General features: G+C 36.9%; 1 protein-coding gene across 1 annotated transcript in view; it reads left to right on the forward strand.

The window, feature by feature from the left end:
* Positions 1-27,608, forward strand: part of obscnb (obscurin, cytoskeletal calmodulin and titin-interacting RhoGEF b) — a 130,992-nt gene that overhangs the window by 97,039 nt on the left and 6,345 nt on the right. The window contains exons 59-70 of the mRNA XM_036592309.1: positions 26-69; positions 1,902-2,003; positions 4,827-4,966; positions 6,319-6,519; positions 7,220-7,296; positions 8,334-8,504; positions 8,771-8,930; positions 11,272-11,388; positions 11,535-11,699; positions 18,594-18,752; positions 20,195-20,372; positions 25,205-25,318. Coding sequence (XP_036448202.1) covers positions 26-69; positions 1,902-2,003; positions 4,827-4,966; positions 6,319-6,519; positions 7,220-7,296; positions 8,334-8,504; positions 8,771-8,930; positions 11,272-11,388; positions 11,535-11,699; positions 18,594-18,752; positions 20,195-20,372; positions 25,205-25,318 — 1,628 coding nt within the window. The remainder of the gene's footprint in view (positions 1-25; positions 70-1,901; positions 2,004-4,826; positions 4,967-6,318; positions 6,520-7,219; positions 7,297-8,333; positions 8,505-8,770; positions 8,931-11,271; positions 11,389-11,534; positions 11,700-18,593; positions 18,753-20,194; positions 20,373-25,204; positions 25,319-27,608) is intronic.

Genomic DNA, 27,608 nt, shown 5'->3' on the forward strand with positions numbered 1-27,608 from the left:
TGATTACTTGTTATGTGTTTTTTAGATTTTTAGGAATTACAATTAGCCCACCAGAGGAAGAAAGCAGAGGTAAGAATGTGTTTATTAAACAGTTGTCTTTTGTTACTTTTGTGTTAATTATTGTGAAATTGCAAGCCATTGACCAGGTTACTGCTCTGTACAGCAAGTGTCATTTCTATGGCAGAAATTGTGCTGACATTGATGCTGTCAGCTTGATTTGTGCTTCATGATTCATAGGGATATCGAAGTTAGTTCCAAACTAATATGGTTTTATCTTCACCAAGGTAAAACTGGGTATTAGGTCAGAAACCAGTCAAAGCCTAGCCCAGTGGCATTGTTTGGGGAGAGGGGAATTGAGCACTTGATTTGCTTGGGCAAATTTAGCCCAAGATATAATGACACAATTATGTTTGTATCATAAATAGAAGTCCATCCAGCATGAGAACTTTAAGCAAGTGTTAATGCGGTTGTGTTAGTGGCATTCTCAAAGCTTGCTCTGACACAGACATATCCTAAATATGATTTCCAGTCCGAGAAGATTGCAATTGCAATGTCTGATGTAATATCCGGATAGAAATGGAAGATGCAGAGCAAGCCAATTCAGGTTTATTCAGGGACACCAGGAGTGGATGCCTCTTTATATTTTATTTTAAAAAAGAAAATCTTCATTTTCATATAGTGAGTATGTTTTCTTTGTCCAGTAAAATCAACAACAGCTTTGAATTCATAAAAAAACATTTTTTAGAAACCTGTTCATTTGCAGTTGGAGATGCAAGAAGTTTCAGACATGAAAATACAGTCGATATATAAAATGTCTACATACCTCTGTAAAAAGTGGCATGTTTTTATGATGTAAAAAAAGAAATCAAAATAAATTAAGACAAAATAAATTTTAGAAGGCTTTTCCACATCCTTTTTTGTGGAGCCATTCTTTTCTTGGTTTTGGGTGTATGCTTTCAGTTGTTGTTATGCTAACATTTTAAATTCCTCTTCATCTTCAGCTTTCTAGCAGATGCATGAGGGTTTTGTGCCAAAATTGACTGGTATTTGGAATTATAAATTATTATTTTCTCCTTGAGTAAAGCCCCAGTTCCAGCTAAAGAAAAGCAGCCCAAAGTATGATACTGCCACCACCATGGGATGGTGTTCTTTGGGTGATGTGGTGTGATATTTGTGTGCCCAGCAAACCTTTTGGAAAATGGCCAAAATAGGGCAACCTTGGTCTCATTAGACCATGTAACATATTTTACATGGTTTCGTGAGCCTGGATATACCTTCGAGCAGAATTCAGCTGGGCTTGTATTTTATTTATTTATTTATTTATTTTTTAACTATGACTAAGCCTATCGTCCTGCCACCCTACCCCATAGCCAAAGCATGAGAAGAACATGAGAGATTGTGACATGTAGGGAGCTACCAGTACTTGCGAGAAATCCCAGCAGATTCTTTATTGTTGCCATAGGCCTCTTGGCAGCCTTCCTGACTAGTATACTGACTAGTTTTTTACTTTAATTTATAGGTTGCAGTTTCACATGAAAGATGGAAAAAATGTATATTAATTTTGGTTTCATTTTTTTTACTTCACAAAAACCTGCAAGTTTACAAGGGTGTGTAGAGTTTTAATATCCACTATATCTTAATAGCAGGATATGAAGTTGATTTGCTTAATGCACAAAATCTTCATTGTCATAAGCTTTTTTGTTTTTGTTTACTTTCACCAAAAGTACATTAGGTTAGTGGCAATTTTTTTGATACTAAGAATTTTCAGAGTGATGCTCACTAATTCTAAACCTAATGACCGAACAGTTCCAATCTTTGCAAATTGCAACTTTCCAATCTTTGTGAATTATGCAAGTGAATTTTTTCTGATCGTATTGAAATAATATTTCTCCATATTTTAGAAGAGGCCAAACTGCCTTACCTGGGTGGAGTAGATACAGCAGAATTCTTACAGAAGCTTACCTCCCAAATCACTGAGATGGTGTCTGCCAAGATCACTCAAGGTGAGAGACGATTTGGAGGGCTGAATGAGTTAATTACTCACTAGGTATTTCACATGAATTGGTTTTACATATATTTGTTTCTTGATTTGTGAATCAAATGCAAGCGTCTATATATAGATCAGTGATGGAAAAGGTTTTCAATGAGTATAAAATTAAAAGAAACCTTTTTAAAAAAAATGCATTTCTATCAAGTTTCATTCAGTATAAAGATTAATGTGTGTTAAATTGTACAGATTATTTTATGGCGTAATTGTTTTTTTTTACATGAAAGGGGAAATACTAAACCATGGAATCCAGAAAATGGGCTTCAATATGGAAAGAACATGAAAAGTAATGTTAAAATTAATTAATTAATTTAGAATTTAGAATTAATTTACTGCATTCATTTGTCCACCCAAACTATTCTATGATGGATTCAGGCTTAAAAACTAGGGTTGCAAAGTACGTCCTACAGCCAGTATCTTTCTTTTAATTTTGAATTCCAGTAGTCCAATTTTAAATTTCTTATTTTTAGTTTTGTTTGTTGAAAGTAAATAATAAAAATTCATAAAATCATGAACATATTGTCATTGCATATCAAATTGGATAATCAGTTTATTTAAAATAAAATGTACCCACACACACACACACACAAATGCATGCCTTTGCAAGTCTTTGATGTGTATGTGTATGTAAATGTTGAATTATAGTTGTTCACTGAAAACAGTTTGCACAGTTTGAATGTGTTAGCACAAATTCATTTCTCATCTGCATGTGTGTTCATTAACAGTAAATGTATATATATTGTCACTGTCCAAAGAAAAATAAGTATCTCCAAAATGTTAAGTTTACAGGGGAAGGCAAAAACAACATTCTTTACTTTTAATGTAAGTAAATGTAAAAAGATTTGATTTCAAGCTATTTTGAAACATTTCTGTTGGTGCATTCATCATGAAATAATTTGCACACAATGTAAAGGACAGCTGCTGTGTTCAAATTATGTAGAATGAAATGTAATTGAATCATTAATATGTAAACAAAGTCATTCAGAATGGTGTGATGTGAAATGCTCCATTTTAGAGAAACTTACTGACTCAGAATTGTTGACAGTGGCAGTGATAGGAGCCAGACTTCTGAGGTGTTTATTGCGTCTAAAAGTTCCCTCACAAAATGTTATTACATTATAGATGTACAGTCATTATAGATATGTTGCCTGATGCCTGACACATTGTTTTTGCCCAAAACATACACGTTTAAATATATATTTAAAAGTTTTTCCGAGTGTGTTAGTACAAATTCAAAATTGTCCTTTAGCACGCTTTATTTTATCATCAATATTACATATAAAAACTCATATAAAGACATGAATAGGTATGACACATGTAGGTTCACTGTTGGTTTTGGACAGTAAATAAAATGGCTTTCTTGAGTCTGTAAGTTTCTGTACAATGAAGCATTTCACATCAAACCATATTTTGAAAAATCTGTAAAGTTCCTTTTTAATGTATAGTTATGTTACTCTTATAAAGGAAGTGTAGTTAACATGGTATTTTTTTTCTAGTAAGTGTATCCTTTGTTTCCCTTTTTAACTGCCTCTATACATTCCACCACTAATAAGTGCACTTACGAACCTATCTCCCTTATGATTAGAATTTCATTACTCCCTTATTCCATAATTCATTCATCCATCCTACCATACCTTCATTTGTTCCACATGCTGACTGAAACGTTAATTTGTTATTCAGACAACTTACAGAATCATCAAGTGCTCCAGTGGATGAAATCATGGCCCAAAGTAACCAGTATGTATCCAGTATGTATGTACAAATAAAACAGTAGAATCATGATCTTATTCCCATGTGCCTTTACAGTAGATACTTTTGTTAAAAATACTTTATCTACATTTATCTGTATGTTTATTTATCTGTCTGTCTGTTTGTCTGTCAAATTGTCGTTTAACAATAACAGAAGCCATGCAAAGTGTTTTAAGAGCTCAAAAATGTGAATTTTAGATCAACATTCATTTTTGGTGATTTGAAGCAGGGGCATATGGGAGTATTTTCATGGTTCTTTAAAATCAGGGCTTAGTTTCAAAACCTCTCTAGAATACTGGATCTATAATTATGGATATATTTATATTATATTATTTATTATATTACAGAGCATAGGAAATTTGTGGATAACTAAAGTTTCATCCCATATGGAAAATAAAAATATATAAGGGAGATCACCATTTTTTCTCTTTAATGAACTGTAGTGTTCGGAATACATTTTGTAATGAAACAATGTATTTGAAATGTAATCTCACATCTAAAAAAAATACATTCCTATTTTTTCATTATGGGATTAATTGCTCTCAATTTTTCAGGGTTCGTACAAGTACTTAAAATTGTAAAATGATGTGAAATATATCAAGCTAAAGCATGTGATGTGGTGCACCTGATTTGTTCTGTATTATAGCGGAACAGAATTAGCCACAGGAGTATGGTGAGCAGTGACAGAACCATGTAGAATATCACTCATCGTTTAAAACTAGCTGTAAAAGTTACGGCAGCCCAAGTAGGTATACCTAATAAAGCATTGGTTCTGTCTGGTTTTCTAAGACAAGTGACATTTAAGTCCACTTCTTCCTCCTAGCTAAAATAAGGCCATTAGGCCTTCCAGAATCCTCCCAGCAGGCAATTCAACAACACAATGGAATCACCATCTTAGCCCGAACCACCAATACTGTCATAGCTACACAGCACAAACACAAGCTGCATAAAATAAATTGATTGTGGTGATGCTGAAAATCAGTCACTTTTAAATGTGCTTTCTATCCCTTTTTGTCTCTTTCACTTTTAGCGTCCTTACGTGTGCCAGGAGCTGATAGTGATGATGAGACCAAAACTCCATCACCATCCCCACATCATGGCCGCTCACGCCCTCCTTCACTGATTGTAGACTCCTCCTCAGAGTCAGATGAGAGTGATGCCAGAGGAGAGGTAAATCTCTTTGATTTTGAAATTGATAGTACAAGAGTTGTATTTTTCAAAATATTTTGCTATTTTTGACTCTGTCTTCATAAGTGACATGCATGCTCAGTGTGATTTAAGTCAAGTGAATGACTTCAAAAGTGTGCTGTGCAACTCTGAAGAACCCCACACTTGCTACAAAAGTGTGTTTCAGATCATTGTCATGCTGCAGGGTGAAGCACCTGCTGCAAAATTTTGAGGTATTTGCATCTGGATCTGGCCATGACGGTATTGTTGGCAGTTAAACCATTATGCCCATTCCAGAATTTTCAAATTTTCTCTTTACTACAAGATAGAAACATAGAAAAAGTTGCAAGTCTGGCAAATTTCCTTATATTTTAAAGTCTCTGGGCATAAGTGGGTTAATAAATAATAAAGGTTGGAAAATGAGTTAATGTTTCCCTGCACTGTGTAATTCATCCTGCTGCTATCAATAAAGACAATTGATCTACTTCCACTGACATTTTTACATGCCCATATGTTTTACAGGCAAGTTGAAATGCTTTGTATAAAGAGTAGTTTTTTTTTTCTGCACACTTTCTTCATTCCATAAGTCTTGAACAGGCTAATCTTTGTCTCATCTTTTTATAACACTTTGTTTTGAAAGTAAGTTTTTCATGTTATTTTTAGCATTCTCACTGATTTGTATATTTGGGTAAATGCTCTGCTTGAGACCATGCTCCTTTACAATAGTCTTTGACACATCTGTGTCTAAATGGACATTATACCCTTGGTCTGTTCAACAGTTTTTCTTCATGACTGAGGTTGTTCTTTGATTGTCCACTACAGTGGTCTTCCGTGAGCTGCAAAATTTATTATTAAGTTAGCCAGTACATGCTTGCTTCTTAAGAATGTACCAAACAGTTTTAACACACCTTTTTTTTACTATGACTGTTATTGAGTTATTCTTACTCCTCAGCTTCTTCATAACCCTGCTTTACTAGCCTTGAAACCTCTGTGGTCCTCATGTTTAGAGATAACAAGTGAACTTTCAAGGTTGTTTTTAAATCCAGAGGTCTGGTTTATAGTGCATAAACAAAAATCATTATCGTCCATTTACATACAGGCTGCACTGTATAAACATGCATGAGTGTCTTCAATCACTGGTCACAGCTGTAAATAATTTTTGTCCTGTAACATTATAAAGTACCGTTAGAATTCAGAACACATTTTTGTTTCATTACACCTTGTTGTGTTATTTTGAGTACAACCGAAATGCTTTTTAATGACTATGGAGTATGTTTCTCAATTGGCCGTTCATTAAGTGCATTTTCTGTGCTCCTGTATTATTAGTAGGTTGACTACTCATTTGCTCCCTGCAGATGTTTGATATTTATATAGCAACAGCAGACTACAACCCCATGGGACTGAGTAAGGACAGCATTGCTCTGAAGGAGGGACAGTATGTGGAGGTTCTGGACTCGGCTCATCCACTTAAATGGCTTGTACGAACTAAGCCAACCAAAAGTACACCATCGCGCCAGGGGTGGGTTTCCCCAGCATATCTTGATAAGAAACTGAAGGTAAGTGCAAAAATTTCTCAGTCTTTTCAGAAATATATACAGCTATTGGTGTTTTGAAAACATGTCCTGTGCTGTCAGTCCATGAGTCCTTAACCCTCGATGTGGAGAAAGTGTAATAATATAATGGGATAAAATAGATTTAAAAAAAGTATCTTTTCGGCTCCCGAGTGGCACAACCGTCTAAGCGTTGGCCCTATCATCAGAAGATCACGAGTTCGATCCCTGGTGATGGTACAGCCGTCTGCAGTCGGGAGTCCAAGAGAGCACAATTGGCCTCACTCTCTCTGGGTGGGTAGGATGGGCCCGCCCCCCTCCTCCCGACGTCACTCAACGCGATGCTAGTCAGCGCAGGTGTCTGTTAGCTGATGTAACAGATCTGGCGGTTGGCGCTTTCCTCTGAGCGCGATCAACTCTCCAATGACGTTGTGTGAGTGGCAGTTCGAAAAGATGCGGCGGCTGGCTTCACAGGCCTCAGAGGAAGCTTGTGTTAGCCTTCACCCTCCTGATGTTGATGGTATCGTGTGATTGGGGGAGTCCTAACTAGCGTGTGGAATTGGAGACGACTAAATTGGGGAGAAGTCGGGTAAAAATCCCCCCCCCCAAAAAAGCATCTTTTCTTTTGGTACATTGTGTATTTTTGTACTTTAGAATGTTGAACATAGAGAGTGACTAAATAGGTGTTTATTGGGCTGCACTGTAGCCTTTTATAGATACTGGGGATGTCCCGGAGACCACAGGCGAAGAGGTCACTGAGGGAGAGTATAAAAAGAGGCTTTGGTGAGTTCACGCACTGTATGATGTATGTGTATGGTATGTGTGTGTATTGTGGTGGCATAAACATAGTCCCTTCTGACCATTACCGTGCTTTGAGTTACCATAGTACAGAATTTCCCATCTTCCACACCAGCCTTCTCACTGTCAGCTCCAGGTTTACAGTGAAGATTGAGGACGAAGCTGGAGCACACAAGCTTCAGCTTCATGCAGATGCTCAACAAAGTGTGTAACATACTCCATACAGGCCGTACTATCATGCAGGATGATTTGGTAAATGGCATTACTGATGTACATAAGGCCAGATAACGAAATGGCATTGCCCATAAAAGTGTCCTTATCTACCTGTCCACTTACAAAAATGCATACCCAAAGGCATGGAAAGAATGTAAACCCTTTTTAATATATAGCATTTACACTATATGATAGCAAGGCAGCCAAAAACTACTTTAGGCAAGGAGATGTTTGGAAATGGTGAAAAAAATACATTGACATTCATACAAGCAATGTCATTTAATATCATTTAATGTTATTTTTATTTGTTCTAATATAGTTTCTTCTGAGCACAGAAAAATCTAATTTTCTCAAGTGCCAAAAAACTTTTGTACAGTATTAAAAAAAAAACGTTTCTCTGTTTCTTAGCGTAAACAGAGGCAGCCATGTTGGTGCTGAAAATAAGACAAGCTTTTTGAAGATGCTAAATAGCACATTGACAGTATTTACTATCAGCGTTGGTAAATCTGAGTAGGTGATTTGTTATAATAGTCTCCTCCTGATATTTTGCACTTTGTGAAAGAAACTTCCATAAACCTCCATAAACTTCCATAAATGCAAAAGTGCAAAAGAGCCACAACTGCCAACAGTGACACCAAAATCAGGTTTGTGCTGGCACATAACATTAGCACATCTGTCCCTAGATTTGAAATAAAACAGTGCCTGCATGATTAAAGCAGAGAATGCTAGTTTCTAGTTTAAATGTGACATTCTGGCAAGCAAAGTTATCTTGTCTTTATCTCTGTTCCAAATTATTATTCTGTGTGTAGCCAACTTATCCAGGAGCTCATTAGCACTGAGAATGAGTTTGTAGGAGAGATGGAATTCCTTACTTCACATCATCTGGAACATATTAACGATGAGCGCACCCTGCCTGAAATTCGCATTCACAAAGATGTCATCTTCCGGAACATCAGTGACATCAGGACTTTCCACAGCAGGTACACATATTTTAAAGATCTCATATTACAGTAATATCCAATATACATTAGACTTGTTCCATGAGTGCAAGACAAAGTGACCAAATTAATTTTTTACTCTTTTAATTTATAAAATAATAATAAAAATAATTAAAAATAATATTTTTAAAATAATATGTAGCGTGGTGCATTGTATTAAATATACAACATCAAAAATTAAAATTAAAACCTGTAAACCTCAAAACTCTTCTCTTAAACTTTAAAGTTTTTACTTTACTGTTTTACAGCATTCTTCTCCCTGGGCTGAAAGACTGTGACACAGATGATGATATAGCAATGCGTTTTCTGAAAAATACAGAAGGATTTGAGAACTATCTGCAATACTTGGTTGGCCAGACTCAAGCACAGGCCACCATTAGTGAGAAGCCTGTCCACCAGTACTTTAAGGTGGGTCCAATCAAAATGCTTTTGATTGCTCAAAGTTTAATGTTCATTCTTTATAACACATCCCAGAGGAATATGACAGGCCTGCTTTTGCTGTGGTGTGGGAGAGAGAGCTAGAGGATTTTGTGAGTTTTGTAGGTGAGAGCACAAAATCCTGGCCATTTATAGTGACCTCCAAAATGAATGACATAATTGGTAAAACATTTGCAAATCTTTAAATTCTTACATAAACAAGAAAACACTATGTAACTAATGCAAAGCACTCCTCTCATGAAGCATCAAAAACTATTTGACTGCTAATGGTGCCCCTTGTGGAGATTTTTCAGCCTGCAAGATTGTGCTTTACAAAGCAAGGCCCATGTGGTGCTTCAAAATTTAAATCATACGTGACATGGTTACCGGCATCCATAGAAATTGTTATGGATAAATTGACATTGACGTATACCCTCACCGGTCACTGTAGTAGGTACACCTACTTTGTATCTGTATGGATTTTATCAGGTCCAATTACCATACAAATGCACAATTGCTGATTGCATTCTGTTTGTGTCTCTGCATAATTTGGAAGTCCAACCTTACTTTACTTTTTAATGGTCAAGACACCCACAGGGCCATTTACATTTACGGCATTTAGCAGATGTTCTTATCCAGACTTACAAAAGTGTTTTGTTGTCCACTTAGAAAATATGAGGGTTGTCCACTCAGAGAATGTGAGGGTAATTATGTATCCTAGCAAATAGTACAAATATTATTCAAACTAGTACAAATAAGTTAGAGTGCATACTACCCTTGAGCTTAGACACTACTAAAAACAAAAGCCAGTGCTGATAGCTAGCAGAAGTACAATACAGTGCATTACATTAAGTATTTAGATTAGTGCTCAACTAACTGCTTCACAAAGACCACCAGGGAGCAAGTATTTTTTGGATAGTGGGTCGGTGTCACTGCAGTGCCAAAATGGATCCATTACCTAAATAATACCTGCTCATACTTATACAATAATGTTGTATAGTAATAATGTGTTCGATGGGAAGGTCAGCTGTCTGTGCAGGCCATTTAAGTTCTTCCACGCCAAACTTAGCAAACCATTTTTTAAATGGACCTCATTTTGTGCGTTTGGGCGTTGTCGTGCTAAAATGGCAAAGGGTCTTGCCCAAACTATTGCCTCAAAGTTGGAAGTGCGCAGTTCTCTAGAATGTCTTTGTATGCTGTTGCATTTCCCCTCTCTGAAAACTAGGGACCCAATCCAAGAAATTAAAAACGCCCTTAGGCCATTATTCCTCCCCCACTGATCTTTACAATGGCGCCTTCCACTTGGGCATCGGTCAAACCCAGATGTATCTGTCACGCACAATGCCATATAGTGAAGCTTCTATTAATCACTCTAGAGAATGTGTTTTCTCTAGTCCAATGACGGTGTGCTTTACACCACTCCAGCCGACACTTGTCATTGCTCAAGGTGATCTTGACTTGTGTGCAGTTGCTCAGCCATGGAAACCCAGTAAATCAAGCTTCTAATGAACACTTGTGCTGGTGTTTTCAGAGCTGTTGCTATCCGAGTATAGTGTTGCCACCAAGGATTTCTATGCACTACATGCTTCAGCACTCAGTGGTCCAGTTCCATGACCTTGTGTAGCCTACCACTTTGCAGCTAAGCTTGTGTTGTTCTTAGATATTTCCACTTCACAGTAGCAGCACTTACAGTTGGCCAGGGCAGCCCAAGCAGAACAGAAATTTAACTAGAAAAGTGGTTTTCTATGACAATAACATGTTGCAAGTCACTGAGCTTTTTAGTATGGCCCATTCTGCCATTGTGTGTCTGTTCTCCTATTTCACTGAACATTATAGTAGAAGACTCAATGTGGTAGTCTGGACAGTGCACAAAGGATTACATATATGGTTGCTAGTAATTGTGGCACGTTTTTGATACCTTTCATGTTTTGATATTTCTTTGAATATTTTTGCCTCACTAAAAGGACAGTTTTTTCTCACATTTATGGTCAATATCAAACTGATAAAGAAACAAAACCAGTTTTTCCATAGCTGGTTCATTTTTACCCATTGTTAATTTATTTGAAGGGTACATATTTATCTCTTATTGTATTTCTTTGAGTTGGTGGTCAATAGTCAACTGTTGCAGCTGTAATATCATGTCAATTTGTCTCATGGCTTCCTCCTATTTCCGTGCCTCTTTAAATAAAAATCTGTGCAAAAATTACAGTCATTAAAAATTAAAAATGATTACTGTTCTGTTCTTAATCATTACTGTTCCTGTTGTGATCACTGTTCAGAAAATTTTAATAAGCAATGTCAACTAATGCAGTAACAATTTACTCTAAACTAGGAATACACAGATTCTGACTTGGCAAATGTGGACTCTTCGGAAGGTCCAGTACTGAGTATCAATAGTTATCTTCATAGACCACTGGAGAGGATCCAGAAATATAAGGACTTCATAAAGGTAACTGTTTGTATTGCAATATTATTATAATTTTTTTTTTTTAGCAGCATGTCCATATTTACCATAGAAGATATATATAATTATTTATAAAAATAGTGCTAAGAGCATCAGATTGACTTAGAACATTTCTTTCATTTGTCCTACAGGAACTAATCAGAAATAAGGCAAGGAATGGACAGAACTGCTGTCTTCTAGAAGAGGCCTACACACTGATTTCTTCACTTCCTACACGCTCCGAAAACATACACCATGTCTCGCTCATTGAGAACTACCCTGCCAACCTGGAAGCTTTAGGAGAGCCCATCAGACAGGTATGGACTCAAACAACAGAATATTTTATGAGCTTAAAGAAAGTCTTTAAACTTGCAGCATAGGCTTTGTTTATTTACAGTAACTTTAAAATACTTAAAGCATTGTTTAACCTTGCATCTGTGGGGGTCTGGAAGAATTACCGGAAGGGTTGATTTATAGTGTGCGTTGTAGGTAAAATGACAACCTGCATCATTCTAGTTGTACCTTCATCAAGAATACCACTGTGATATTTAGATTATAATTAATAATAGACAAAATTTAAAAAAAATTTAGGGGAGTTCTTCAGCTCACAGCTTCTGTAAATAGCTGTGACACTGTAGCAGAATCCAGACGCTCGCGGATAAACAGTGAAAACCAGGTTTATTAGAGTTTAGAAAGTCGGGTCCAAAAACAAGCAAAGGTCGGAGCCAAAAAGACTTATACAGAATCACAAAAGTGATCCTAACACTAAGCATACAAAACCACAAGGATAATCCAAAAACGTTGTCAGGAGAACAGGCAAAAGGGTCGAAAAACAGGTCCAAACACAACCGGGCAGAAGTACCAAAAGGGAGTATCAAAAGACAAGAAAACGAAACAAGGGTCATAACAGGCAGTAATAGCAACATAGAAAATGCTCAGTAAGTTCTAATAGAAACAATACCTCGCACTGACTAACGCTAAAGCCCGGGCTTAAATATTGAACTAATGTGATTATATGACATTGGATTCAGGTGTATACACTCAATATTTGGGAGATTGCGAACGCTGATAGTTGCGTGCGTGATAGTCCGTAGTCATGTGATCTCCTGAGGTATTGTGGTTGTTGGAGTCCCTTCTGAGCTCCAAGTCTGAATGACGTTGCCCAGACGTGTGATCTCCCAGTGTATCCTGGGAAATGAAGTCCGATTCAGCCTGAGGCGTGACAATAGCAGATCATGTTAGGTTTAGTTCAAAGTGTGATAGTTGTCTTTTAAGAACCTCTATTCACATTTTTCCTCACAGTAACATAGCCAAGTGGTTGCAGTGGGGTAGTCCATTTTTTTTCCACAGCACAAGTACACAACACTTTTCACCTTGTTCCAAAAATTTTGATGTAAATTCAGTATGTTATGTTATATCTTGCACAAACTCGTCGATGAATTTGATAGAATAGGCCTGTTTAATATTACTGTAATTATTATTGCTGTATTTACATTAAGAGATTTGTGTGCCCATGCACAATTTTTTTAGAGTCCAGTGCTCTATGTTACATTAGCACTTGTAACCCTTCTGAAACAATATACACATTGGCCATTGTCTGATATATGATTACCACTTAGCTTATTTGCCAGTAATTCTGACATGTTTGGAGAAAATATGTCAGAATATTTCTCTACAATTTTACTTCCGTTTAAGGTAAAGATAAACATAGTAAACCTTGTTGGTAATCCATAGTACTGTTTTATTCCAAATCCCTAAACCAAATCTGCAAAAACCCAAGCACATTTGCTGCTTTGCAGAGCTCTCTACATTATTAGCACCAAATGGAAAAAGAAAATCCCTTATGAATGCTGGTGGTCAGCATATCCTTACGTTCCTGGGGTAGATTGAAGATCACAGGATGGAATAGATAAAGGTCAGTAAATCATGAATCAGGACCATTAGGTTGAAAAACCCTAGGTGGCTGGGCAGGTTCAATATCAAACATTGCTGTTTTGTCCTTCCACCAAAGGCTATCCACAAGCCAGTAAGTCCATGCCAAAGTGTGCTTATTGTTTGCTAGGCAAAGAGGATAGTGTTTGCATGTCCTTGTCAAACCCAGGCGTGTTCAACTACACAAAGTTTGAGAAGCCACATGGTGGCCCTCAGGTTGACCCTTCTTTCACCTTCTGGTTCAACATGTAGAGTAGGTTGAATCCAGGCAAAAGCTTGCTCTATGGAACTTATATTGCACATGTCTAGGTGACTTCTGCCACAGATGCCAGAAGTTCAAGAAGCTGCTGACAGTGCAACTCAAGGCCAGTCTTGAAAACAAGTTGTCATGGTATTGATCTTGTCTTGATCTTGTATACTTTTGCACTTTCTATAGTGGACAAGACTGAAATCAAATTTTCTGCTGAGATTAGCCAAGACAAGTAATCTGCCAAATTATCTAACAAAAATCTGTTATAATAATTTACTATTTGCTTTGTATGTATTGTCTTTGAAGATATTCTTCTAGCTATTCTGCATTCACTTTGGTTTGATCATAACCCAGATTTAGGACCTTGACTCTTGTCAGTTATTACCATTTTGGACTTGACTGAGACTTCTCCATTAAAGTCTTTACATTGATTTGACTTGGAAGTATGCAAATTGATCGTTTGTGTATACTATTATCTTTTCTTAGGTCATCTTATATTATGAAAATTAAACTGCAATAGACTATTCTATTTCTGTGACACTCAGCTAAACTCCGTTCTTATGTTATGGGGAAAGGGGGTGCACGTAATCAAATCGTCAGTGAGGTCTTAGTCATTTTGAATCAATGCATTCAAAATTATGGAAAGCAAAATGGTCTCTTGAATGCAAATGTAAGGTTACACATATGATATCCTGATCTCTCAGCAGCCTCATAGTTCTCACAGTCAAAAAGTAAGAAGCCTCATCAAATAAAGATCCATGTAGATAAAATAAAAAATAAAAAGGCAATACTGTTCGTCTGTTGTATGGAACGTAAGCATATGCGTTATATGCATCTTAGATTTTGATATTCAGGAATAGGTGGACATTCACAATGCTGCAGTTAAAAGCCGATGTGTCTGTTCCATGTGATTTTCATCTAGAAGTCTTGGGATAATACGATCTTCAACAGTGGTTGAGCAAAAGTTCGGTTTAGCATATTAGTCAAATTTCACTCCCTCATAAATTCCTACTTTAAATATACTGATAATACTGAAAGCATGTCAGGGGTGCCCAAATTAGTTACAGTTGACAAACAATTATTGGTCAGTTGGTATTTATGGGTTGTTGTTTTTTTGTCAAAGGTGTGCTATGATTGATTTGCTTCAGTTTGAAACTGCATCATATTCTTTTGCATATTTTAGAAAATTCAGTTTTCTCCCTTTTCAGAGTAATGGGTATTGAAAGATTTATGCAGAAAATAGTGGAGTGAAAAATCTTACTTTTCACTCTACTATTTTCTGCATAAATCTTTCATTACCCATTACTCTGAAAAGGGAGAAAACTGAAAATCCTTTTTTCCCCCACTGAAGCCAGTTCAACAAACATTACTATAATATACAATCTCCTATAGGAGCATAAAACAAGTTTCCCAATTTTCATGCTTGTTATTATGGAGAGCTGAGCAGAGAGTACATGTGTTCACTTGCTTGCCTGCCTCTATTTCTACTACAAAGAATGAGACCTCCTTATAGCCCACTAGTAGAAGGGAGGAAGGATACCCCACTATCCCAGAGCACTGATGAGAAGAAACACAAGTTGGTGACCATTTCGGTTATAGTACAGATTCTTGAAAAAAGTGCTTAAGTACAAAAGCATATGTGCTTAGCTACAGCTTACCTTCATCTGAATTATAACAAAAGATCTTAGTAAATATAATGCTTTTAAGGATTCTTTTGGTAGCAGACAAAAAAGCTGTGTAAAAAATCTGGCTAAAGAGAAACCCCCTATCATAAGTCCATTGTGTCCATTGTGAGAGAGTACTTCTAAGGGAGAGCATCACCCTCTGGTGGATTTTTTGAGTAACTCAAGTCAAGATATAGCCACAGTCCAAAAAAGTACAGGTCCAGCGGGGTCCAGGAACCCCTAATTTCGTCTCAAAATCAAAATTCTAGGAGGTGAAATGAAACTTATGAAATGAAACTTAAGTTGTGCTGTTTGTTAGGGAAAAAATACATATATAAAACTTGAATAAAAATTCAGGGAAAGGTAATTATTTATCCTGCTTCACAACTGGCGAGCTTCTGTTTTTAATGTTCTTAACTACTATGTAGCCAGGGGTGTAAAGAGTACTAAAAATTCCTACTCAAATACAAGTGCTGTTACTGTAGAGATAATTTACTCAAGTACAAGTAAAAGTATTAATAAACAAAATTACTCAAGAGTAAATGAGTACTTCATTAAAAAACTACTTAAGTACCAAGTTACTTAGTTACTTCTTCATATTTCCACTGTCACTGTTTAATTAAGTTCATTTAAAAGAAAAAATCTGAGTCAAATTTATGAGTAGATTCCTTAATTAATAAGGTAATTTTATGAGAATCCTGCTGCCCATCTGCTCCCTGGACTCTAGCTTACGTTAATAGGTGTGAACCTACAGAAAGTAAACACATTCACAGCCTTCAAGCTGTATATTTTCACTGATATCAGTTCAGAACATTTCTACCATTAAAATCAGCAGCAACATCAGCAATTTACCCAGGTTTGATTTTTACTGTAATATATTTCATTAGTAATCATGCTGATCACTTCATACAGAATCAGACATTATTACTGCATTTCAGAGTTAAACAGCTACACAGCCTCTCACAGGCAGAGAGAGAGACAGAGGAAGAGAGAAAGGAAGAGAGAGAAAGGAACAGAGAGAGAGAGGAAGAGAGACAGACAGAGGAAGAGAGAGAGAGGAAGAAAGAAAGGAAGAGCGAGAGAGAGAAAGAGAGAGACAGAGAGAGGAAGAGAGAGAGACAGATGGAGAGAAAGAGAGAGAGAGAGAGGGTGGGGAGGGATCAGATCAGGCCAGTCAGCTTAAAGAACGACAGCGCGACAGAATCACTGCTCAGAGTTGATGAAGAACCTGTATTAGACTAGATTTCTTGTCTCACGGCCGTAAACGTTTATCTCCAAACAACAGCTAAACTGTACTTTAAACGGTAAACTGTAGGCTGTGGGCGACACCTGTTAACTGAAGTAGCTGAAAGGCACTTGTAATAAAATATACGCAACAGATTTCAAGTTTAATAAACACCTCTGTATGCAGCACAGTCTGCCTCAGGGTGGCACTTAGCAATTTAGTTCTCCCTGTTGGTTTAGCAATTGCTCAGAACCTCTCAGAAGAAAAACTTTACAGTATGCCATAGCATATTTGTAAATCTGAAAACTTGCCCAATATCACAAGAAATTGGTGGAAACAGTGAACTTTTGCTCATTTCTTAAACCAAAGACACCAGTAAAGAGCCTTTCCAAAAGAAGAATTGTTGAAGCGAACCTTTTGGTGCTATTGAAGCTATCATCAGTGCCACTGAGGCAAGAAAATTAGCAGTCAAAGCTGGAGTAGCCCGCCAACATGGCCCCTTCTCCAAATGCCAAAGAGTATTTCGTACACTGAAAACAAGTAACTGTTTAGTCTTATAAAGATCTGTAGCGCATGTATTACAAATTAGGAGAACCGGAGTTCTAGAAGTTTGTTGAATGTTGGTAGCAATAAAAGTGAGGTTGAAAATCTGAGCAGAATATGCAAAGAATATGGTAAAGAAAAAGGAGCACAAATCATCCAAACATTTGTTTAAAAACTGTGATACAGATGAATGACACATACTAAAAAAATGCACATCCTTTGCTTTATTGTGCATTGGGGAACAGTTAGTAATAAACCAAATACTATCTATTACTATTTGAGGAAAAGTAAGTTTCTAGTAAGCAGCTGTTTTTGAATGAATACAAGTCTCTGTCACAGCACCTGGAATTTGCTGCATCCATGACCATGAGGGTAGGCTAATCTCAGTTTGGCTGCTAACCTCAGCGAAGAGAATCCAGTAGGCGTTTAACACAGTCAGAACAATTTGAAAGCAAAATATAGTCGAGCAGAGTAGGACACAAAAATATATTATTTCATTTAGCTACCTAGCAGAACGTGGTACACTGCTGCATTCTTCACAAAAAGTTTGAGGTGCTCTGAGAAATTTGTAAGTGCCATCTTGGCTCCACCACAACAGTGCACTTCCACAGCCATCCTGCACTTCATGACCTATCTTTATGGATCATTCGAGACCACAGTTCTGCTCCTGCGCCTCCTTCCAATGCCTTTAATTTAGACTTTGTCAGGGATGGACACATATATAAAAACTCAGGCCACCAATAGTCATTAAAACTTTACATTAAAAATAATGTTGCTGTTGTAGTGAATGTAATAGACCCTAATTCTGATCTAGTCCACCATGACATTCATCTGAACTAGGTAATGTCATGGGGTACTTTTAAGCTACTGCACTGATAACGTGCATTATTAGTGGCCAAAATGTGAAATGTTTCTGGGTGCACTATGCAATGTCTACCCCTGTTTGTTAATACTTTTATTAAATACAGTTATGTGCAAAAGTCTTGGCCACTTGAGCACATTATTTAAAACAATTTTCTTGGCAGTTAATGTAATTGTGCTTGCAAAAACACCACATATAATAATAATAAATGCAAATAAACAAATTCAGTAAAAAGTAACAAGCATGTCTTGTTTTCAAATAAGTTGTTGATCTCTTGTGAGCTCATGAGGAGTCATGAGGGGACAGTTGGAAAAGTTTAAACAAACACACTGACATATGAAACTGTGTTGTATTAGTATTTATTTTAAATTATTATTTTTTCTGAGTAAATAAAGCCTTATTGACAAGATAAATAGTTTTTCAGTCTGATTTTCTCAGGTGTCTGTAAACAACATGGAGAAATTAAACTGAATTTAGCATTGTGTAATGACTCTTGACTAACCCATGCTTCCTCCATTTATGTTTCCATTTTGAGAGTGTGTATCCTCCTGGTACTTGTCTGTGTCCTCAGAGAGTCTGCTGTTTCATTGCTTAGCAACAAATATCAACTGGATATCATTTAAAAAACTAAAGGGATAGTTAGGTAAATGTTTGAGATAAATAGGTACTTAGTAAACAGCACTGAATGTATTGTATGTATTTGTAAAAAAGCTGTTAAATTGGTCTTTGTGGCAGGGTCCCTTCATAGTTTGGGAAGGAGCTCCAGGAATCAGAACCTCTTCAAGAGGTCATCATCGTCATGTCTTCCTCTTCAAAAACTATGTCATCATCTGCAAGCAAAAACGAGATACAAACACAGACTCCCAAGCATACATATTCAAAAACATGATGAAGGTATAAAATCAGAAAACTTAATCATCTAAATTAATTAACGAGTCTCTCTCTCTCTCTCTTTCTCTCTGTGTGTGTGTGTGTGTGTGTGTGTGTGTGTGTGTGTATATATATATATATATATATATATATACATATATATATATATATATATATATACATACATCCACAAATATTGGCACCCCTGGTCAACATGAGCATATTACTTATCCTTTTCATCTTTTTATCTTTCATTCAAAACTATTAATGAAACTCAAAGTTTAATTTGAAGTACAGTGATTGAAAAAACCCAAATCTTATCAGGTAATAAATATTTTTCTTAGCGTGTGCCACAATAGTTGGCACCCCTTCATTTAATACTTTGTGTAGCCTCCCTTTGCAAAGATAACAGCTCTGAGTCTTCTTCTATAATAAAACTAGAGAACACATGGCAAAGGATCTGAGACCATTTCTTAAGATCTCCCCAGATCCTTTAGATTCCGAGGTCCACAGTGGACTTTTCTTTTCAGCTCATCCCCAGGTTTTCTATGGGGTTCAGGTCATGGCACTGGGATGGCAAAACCTGTGGTCAGTGAACCATTTTTGTAACGATTTTGAGGCATGCTTTGGATTAGTAATACTGGAAGATCCAAACTGTAGCCCAGTTTGAGCTTCCTGGCTGAGGCAGGAAAACAGCCCCACAACATTACAGATCCACCACCACACTTCACAATGGGGATGAGGTAGTCTTCTGCATGGCTATCTCTGTGTCCACACCAAACTCACCTCTGGTGTTTGTTGCCAAAAACCTCTGTTTTGGTCTTATCTAACCATAGAACACGATCCCAATGGAAGTTCCAAACTTTCAAACTGTTTGTTAGTCTTGAACAGCAAAGGCCTCATTCTGGCAACCCCCCCAAACAACTTGTGGTTATATGTGTGGTTCTGCAATTCCCCATCTGCGATCCTTGGAGATTCTTTGTCCACTCGGACCATCTTACTCACTGTGCTTGGGGTCAGTATAGACATACATCTTCTTTCCATCTGATTCTTGACATCTCCAGTTGCTTTTAAATTTTTAATTATTGCCCTGAAAGTGGAAATTGACATTTTCAACTCTTTAACTATTTTCCTACAGCCATTTGTGCAGCTAAACGGCCTTACATGTGTTCTCGGGTCTTTCTTATAACAATGGAAGACTGATTTTTTTTTTCCAATCATTATGCCTCTAAAGGTTAAATTTTTCCTAATGCTGTGAATGAAAGATCAAAAGTAAGTAATTAAGAATATTTTACAGCTCATTTTGCTCATGATTGCCAGGGGTGCCAATATTTATGTAGGGCACTGTATAATGTGTGTGTGTTTGGATATTATATGAAACACATGAACAGTTTCACAAGAAATAATTGAAATGAAAATATACATTTGTTGACCTGTGATGTCACATATTTTCACATATTTTGCAGCTCACCAACATTGATGTAAATGAGACTGTGGAAGGTGATGAAAGAGCATTTGAGATATGGCATGAGCGCGAAGACTCTGTCAGGAAGTACACAATGCAGGCACGCACAGTCATGATCAAGAACTCCTGGCTGCGTGACCTCCGCAACCTCCAACAACGCTACAGCATGCCAGCATGGAGTGAGTATCCACATCTCTCATGAATTTCAATAAAATTGGATGCGAATGAGTACATATATACATATGTGTACTACATATACATATATGTGTGTGTGTGTGGTGTGTGTGTGTGTGTGTGTGTGTGTGTGTGTGTGTGTGTGAGTGTGTGTATATACACACATATATATGTACTTATCCATGTATAGTTGCTGTTTAAATAAAAGCAAGTATCTCCAAAATAGGGGAAGACAAAGGATAGGAACATTTAAATGGTCAGCTATGACTTACTGATTCAGCAGAGAATATATTTGAGATGAAACATAGGCGAAATGCCCCAAATGCCCTCAGTCAGAAACACCACTGCATTCTCTGGGCCCGAACCTATTTAAAATGGACTGAGGGAAGTGAAAAAGTGTCCTGTGGTTCGACACTAAAGACCACTTAGCTTGCTATCAGCGCACAGTTCAAAAGCCAGTATTCATGATGGTATAGGGGTGCATTAGTGTGCCTGTCCTGGGTGACTTGCACATCTGTGAAGGCACCATTAATGCTGAACGATAAATACATGTTTTGGCAACATATGCTGCCATCCAGACAACGTCTTTTTCAGGGAAGGCCTTGCTTATTTCGGCAAAACAATGCCAAACGACATTGTCCATGTATTACAACAGCATTGCTCCGTATTAAAAAAGTCCGGGTGCTAAACTGGCCTGCCTGCAGCCCAGGCCTGTCACCCACTGATAAAATTTGGCTCATTATGAAATGAAAAATACAACAAAGGAGACCCGGAACTGTTGATCAGCTGAAATCCTGTATCACACAAGAATGAGAAAACATTTTACTTTCAGACCTACAGCAGTTGTTCTTCTCAGTTCCCAAATGCTAACAGTGTTGTTAAAAGTAGTGGTGATGAAACACAGTGGTAAACATGACCCCATCCCAACTTTTTTGGAACGTGTCGTTGGCATCAAATTCAGAATGGGCATATATTTTTCATATTTAATATGTTGTCTTTGTAGTATTTTCTTTTAAAATATGGTTTACATGATTTGCATATCATTGCATTCTATTTTTATTTACATTCTGCACAGCATCCCAACTTTTTTGGAAATGGGTTGTATTATCTTTACCAAAAAACATTTGAGGAACCATCCTTTTTAAGCGTGCATGCCAGACATACTGGTATATACACAGTGAGTAGTGCACTATACATGAAAAGAATTTAAAAGTACTATTGAACTAAAAAAGCTTACATTTGAAGATGATTTTGATCATTTTGGGAACACTGGGTGCACATGATTCAGATAAAAACTCTCCCTAAAAGTAGCTCAGCCAACTAAAAACAACGGCGTTTGAATTGAATTTAAATGACAATGGAAACCAAAAACGACAGATCTGAACAGTTGTTCTGAAGTTTTCAGAAAAGACAGCAAAATGATAGAGAATGTACTTTTTTCACCAGCAGCTTCTTAGTCGAATTTTCAGCTCCACCTTTAATGGTGCAGCAGTCACTGCTTAAACCAGTTAAACCAGTGAAGTATATTTAAAAGCGTAGCTTTATAGAAGAAGGTGTAGTATCCGAGCTCCATGTGTTATCTGACTTTGTAGGTTTGGAATGTTTAAGTTAGGAGCCCCTGGTCCACAGGTCCAAGTGTCAAGGTTCCCTTCCTCTTTTAGTTCCAGAGGAATGAGACTATTTTAAGAAGGACCATATGTTCTGCTCCTTTTGTCAAAAACAGCCACACTATATAAGCAGTAGGCTATATTGTTCTGGAGGGGACACATTAGAATTGGCACGGATCCTCTCTCAGGTACTTTATGGTGCTTGATATGATACTGTTTTACTTTATAATACACATCTTATACAAGTGAGATGGTGTCAGCGGAGACTTCTTCGTCATCTTCACATCATCACTATTTAATAAACAACACCAGCTTTTTCCAGCTTATGGAGGCGAAGTTGAGCATAAGTTCAGTAACAGACATGCGACGACGCTGCTGTTTATTCAGTTTATGGAAGGAAACAAATCCATTCACATGAAAAGTAACAACTGTGTAGCCATCTGCAGTCAGACTCTCCACGTTTCTTTCACTTTCTTGAGTCTTTCTGAGTCTTAATGTTGAAGTCCGAGTCATTGGTGTTCAAGTCAAAGTTGAGTCGCAAGTCTTTCTCAGTTTTCTTGAGTCGAGTCTCAAGTCATCAAATTTGTGACTCGCCTCTGTCTTCTACAATTTTCGAGATAACAAAAAAGGAAAAGGGAAAAGCTAAAGTTTGAGCACCCTGCATAAGTGTTACAGCTTGTAAATGCTTGTTGTAGCCGGCTAAGTCTTTCAATTCTTGTTTGGTGTATTTTTGCCCATTCTTTCTTGCAAAAGGCCTCTAGTTCTAGAAGCCAATTGAATCCACTCTTGCCTCTAGCCGTGAAATGTTCCCTGTTCCACTGGCTGCAACACAAGCCCAAAGCATCCCCTGCTGTGCTTAACATTTGAAGAGGTGTTCTTTTCATAAATTTCTGCACCCTTTTTTTTCCCCCAAACACCTTTCTTCATTGCCGCCAAAAATTATATTTAACTTCATCAGTCCACAGGACTTCTTTCCAAAATACTTTGGGCTTGTTTATATGCTGTTTTACACAATTCCTGATGCTGAATTTTGTGGTGAGAATGAAAGAAAGGTTTCCTTTGAAGGCTCTTCCTTGAAAGTCATATTTGTGCAGATGTCGCTGCACAGTAGAACAGTGCACCACCACTTCAGAGTCTACTTAATCTTTCTGAACATCTCAAACGATGAGATTTGCCTTTGTAGCAATCTGATAGCAGTTCTCTCTGAAAGTTTTCTTGGTCTTCCAGACCTCAGCTTGACTGCCACCATTCTTGTTAACTGCCATCGCTTAATTACATTATAAACTGAAGAAATGGCTACCTGAAAACACTTTGCTGTCTTCTTCTTCTGCTGCCTTCTCCTGCTTTATGGTCATCAATTGTTTTAATTTTCAGAGTGCTAGGCAGCTGCTTAAAGAAGCCCATGGCTGCTGATTGTTGGGACTAGGTTTGAGGAGTCTCATCATAATTCTAAAGCTTTGAATTTTGCATCACTTGGCCTTTCCTAACAATGATTGTGAACAAGCCATATCCATGACAAGCTTATTAGAGTCTGAGACCTTGGTAAAAGTTATCTGAGAGCTCAAATCTTGTGGTGCCCAGACTTTTGCATGGTGCTCCTTTCGTTTCATCATTGTGTAAAACATAAATATTTATTTTGGAAGATCATCTTCTACTCACTTTTCATATTATATGACCAGGTGATGAACTTTATCACAACAGGTGCATAGAATCCTACATCATATTACACAAAAACACAAAACCTTGAAGATGCTCAGCTAGTTGATAAACCCAAGCCCAAAAGCTACAACAATTACTGCTTTTTTGCTAGGTTTCTTGTCTTTGTTCTGGATGTTCATCTGTTCTCAGTTGTGAAGGTTTTGAAGCTGGTTGGGCATACTGAGCACTGTTGTGCTGTAACCAGTCATATTTTTTTCTGCCATAGCCCATTTGAACCTGCATGACACAAGTTCTATAAATATGTTTAGTTTAACTGCTCAGTGGATCAACAACAATTTTTCACAGCCAAAAATGCACTGGGTCACAAATAGACATTGTGCTTTCCATTTAAAAGAATTTTGGAAACATGGAAAATATCTCCAGATAACGTTCATGTTGACTAAGAGACTAATAATGTGCGGAATTAATGCAAAGACTATGGTAGTATTCAGAATCCTAAATTTACTGTTTAACACTTACACGTTACAGAGACATTGAATATTATTGTAAGCAGAAAAATAGTTGGCCATTCCAAAAGACTTCAGTTAGTCCATTCTTGTCTCAGAACAATACAAACTGACAGCAACAGAAGTGAGTTCAAAATCAGAAAAAAATGACCCTTGGCAAATTGAAAATTGCATTAGCTGACCTTGTTAATGGTTAGACTATTTGACCTCAGTAATTAGTCAGATGGTTAGGGTATTCACTCCCTGAGGCTTTAAACGAAAATACCTGCATTTGCCTAGTATATGCTGTGCTATATTTAATTTCGTTCCATGTAATGTATTCCAACCTATGTTGTTGATATGAAACAGTTACATTTGTTAGAATACGTTACATGGAATGGAATTAAAAACACAGCATATACTGGGCAGGTGCAGGTATTTTCATTTAAAGGAGTGAAAGGAAGTGAAAACCTTTCTGTCCAACGTCTGTAAACATTGGAACAGACCTAACCCATACAAAATATGACTGATGAAGAAAACAGTATTCTTATTATTGTTGAATTGTTATTCATTGTATTTATACATTTTTTTGAGAAAAATCAAAATGTCAGATGTTGTGTATCAACAGATCACAAAGTTATTTGCTTCTCTACATCAGAAAGTCAAAATAGTTATGAATATGAACCATAATGTGTATGTGCTTACATTATTTTACAACAGTTTGTATTAGAGTTTCGCCTCAGAACTTTTTTGTCAAACTCTTATCCTCTGGTTATTTCTTTGTTTCATTCTCAAATCCATTCTCAACTGATATTCATGCATGCAAGCCACCTTCCAAACCATAATGTGCTTTCTGTGTTCTCGCTAGCTGAAAGCGACAGCCATTCAACACAGAAAATGTGAGCAGTAGCTTACTTTTATTTTTGTTCACTTGTCATTGAATTTATGCACAATTAAGAATTAAGTGATTATACAAAGTATCAGTGTAACACATTATATATACTCAAACTTTTTTTGCTGTTTTTTGGTCAGCAATATGTGTAAGACCAAAAGATAGTCAAAAGTTTCTGTTTGTGTTTAAAACAGGTCCACCAGATTTTGATGCAGTGTTGACTGATTGCACAGCAGAGCTAGGACAGACAGTTAAACTGGCCTGCAAAGTCACAGGATCACCCAAACCTGTTGTGACATGGTTTAAAGGTAAGGATGACAAACAATTAATGAACTATAGTTAGGCTGTAAAGCTCATGAGATGAGAAAGAAATGGCTCATGTAAGCTATAGATCGAAATGCCTATTACTATATAATATTGTTTGTTATCACAGTGTAGGTCATTGTAGTACCTCTAGCACCAAAACAGCCCACTGTCAGCATCAGCATGTGAAATCACAAAAGTGCCTCAAAGACATACAGAAGTAATACTCTAACTTGAAAAATGGCATATGTACAAACATCACAAATTCAATAATAATGATAGTAAACATACTTTTATGTGTACTTTTATCATACATGGATTACGGCATGTGTGCTTTACAGAAAAACAGTAAAATGGGATTTGCATTATTTTAAAAGTTAGCTAAATAAAAAATGAATTAAAAATTAAAAATAAAAGAAACTTAAACATGAAAACAATAACAAAGCATAGGCTACATTATTACAGAAGGAATTTTCAAAAGTTATAAGAACTAAAGATAGAAGTAAAGCAGACATACAAATCTAAAAAAAAATTCAAAGATGTACTTTGAGCTAGGTCTTGAAATTATGAATGGAATAATTTGTAATGCCTGGTGAATTTCTTATTGAATAGAGGTCTGTAACCCTGGAACAAAAGGCTGATTCACCACTTTCTTTTTTCTTTTTTTCTCAGCTGGGACATATAGAATTCCTGTACAAAACGAATGATTTAATATATTTTCACAGACCTTTCGGAGTTTTAATTCTGTCTTAAATTAAACTGTTAGCCAGTGAAGAGGTGCCACAACAGGTGTAAAATTACTCTTTCTCTTCAATTTGCCCTGCCTTTGAATTTGTTTAAGTTTATTATTATTATTATTATTATTATTATTTTATTTTTTTTTATTATTATTGTTGTTATTGTTATTATTATCTGATTTTACCCTAAAATGAATCAGCCAGACCAAACCATAGGTTGTAAAGGCATGAAACTTGGTCTCCCGCTATCCAGGCGCTTGACATGGGCCTAGTCTGCCTATGGGGGTTGCTATAGCTCAGCCAAACGCATTTGGCCTTGTAATTCCTAAACCAAAATTATTTTTTTTTTCTATATTCATGGCCTTAAGACAAACTAATTTGCAATTCGGACCATGTAGCTCTGCCTTCTCAGATTTTTGCTAGTTTGCATAATATGCAAAACCTACAAACCTACTTGCAAACCTATCCTACGTTTTGATCCACATGTAACTGGTATCAAAAAATTTGCAAGCCTTTGAACCCCAATAAAAATAAAAACTTTTGTATGCAGTATGCCTGCCATCATGCTGATCAACCCTTCTGGAATAATTCATAATTGTCGAAATCTCAAGAATGCTTCATCCAAATAAATTGAAACTTCACAGATTTATTCAACAGTACATTCTAAGGTAGCTTAATAATTTGTGCATGTACATAGTTAGGGGGTGTTGTAAAAGGAAAATAACACAGAATGTGTACATCCAATCAAGCTAAAATTTCACAAGCAGTATCTTTTAGACAAGAAAATGATGACTTAATAAATCAAAATTTATGGCCACCATTGGTCATAAATTTCAGCAGGCATTTTAAAGCCTTAACATTGACCAGTCATCATGAAACTTGAATAATTTGTCTGAGTCAGCCCTTTTAGTAGCCAATGAAGCTTCAAAAGATTTGGCCACTGGGGGGCAAAATTCATGAAAATCAAGTACATACACCGATCAGGCAGAACATTATGACCACCTCCTTGTTTCTACGCTCATTATCCATTTTATCAGCTCCACTTATTATATAGGTGCACTTTGTAGTGCTACAATTATAGACCGTAGTCCATCTGTTTCTCTGCATACTTTGTTAGCCCCCTTTTACCCTGTTCTTCAGTGGTCAGGACCCCATGGACTCTCACAGGGCAGGTACTATTTGGGTGGTGGATCATTCTCAGCACTGCAGTAACACTGATGTGGTGGTGGTGTGTTCGTGTGTGTTGCGCTGGTCTGAGTGGATCAGACACAGCAGTGCTGCTGGAGTTTTTAAACACTGTGTCCACTCACTGTCCACTTTATTAGACACTCCTACCTTGTCACTCCACCTTGTAGATGTAAAGTCAGAGACGATAGCTCATCTGCTGCTGCACAGTTTGTGTTGGTCATCCTCTAGTCCTTCATCAGTGGTCACAGGGCGCTACCCACAGGACACTGTTGGCGGGATATTTTTGGTTGCTGGACTATTCTCAATCCAGCAGTAACACTGAGGTGTTTAAAAACTCTGTCTGATCCACTCAGACCAGCGCAACACACAC

Source organism: Colossoma macropomum, unplaced genomic scaffold, assembly GCF_904425465.1.
Source record: "Colossoma macropomum unplaced genomic scaffold, Colossoma_macropomum, whole genome shotgun sequence".
Taxonomy (NCBI): domain Eukaryota; kingdom Metazoa; phylum Chordata; class Actinopteri; order Characiformes; family Serrasalmidae; genus Colossoma; species Colossoma macropomum.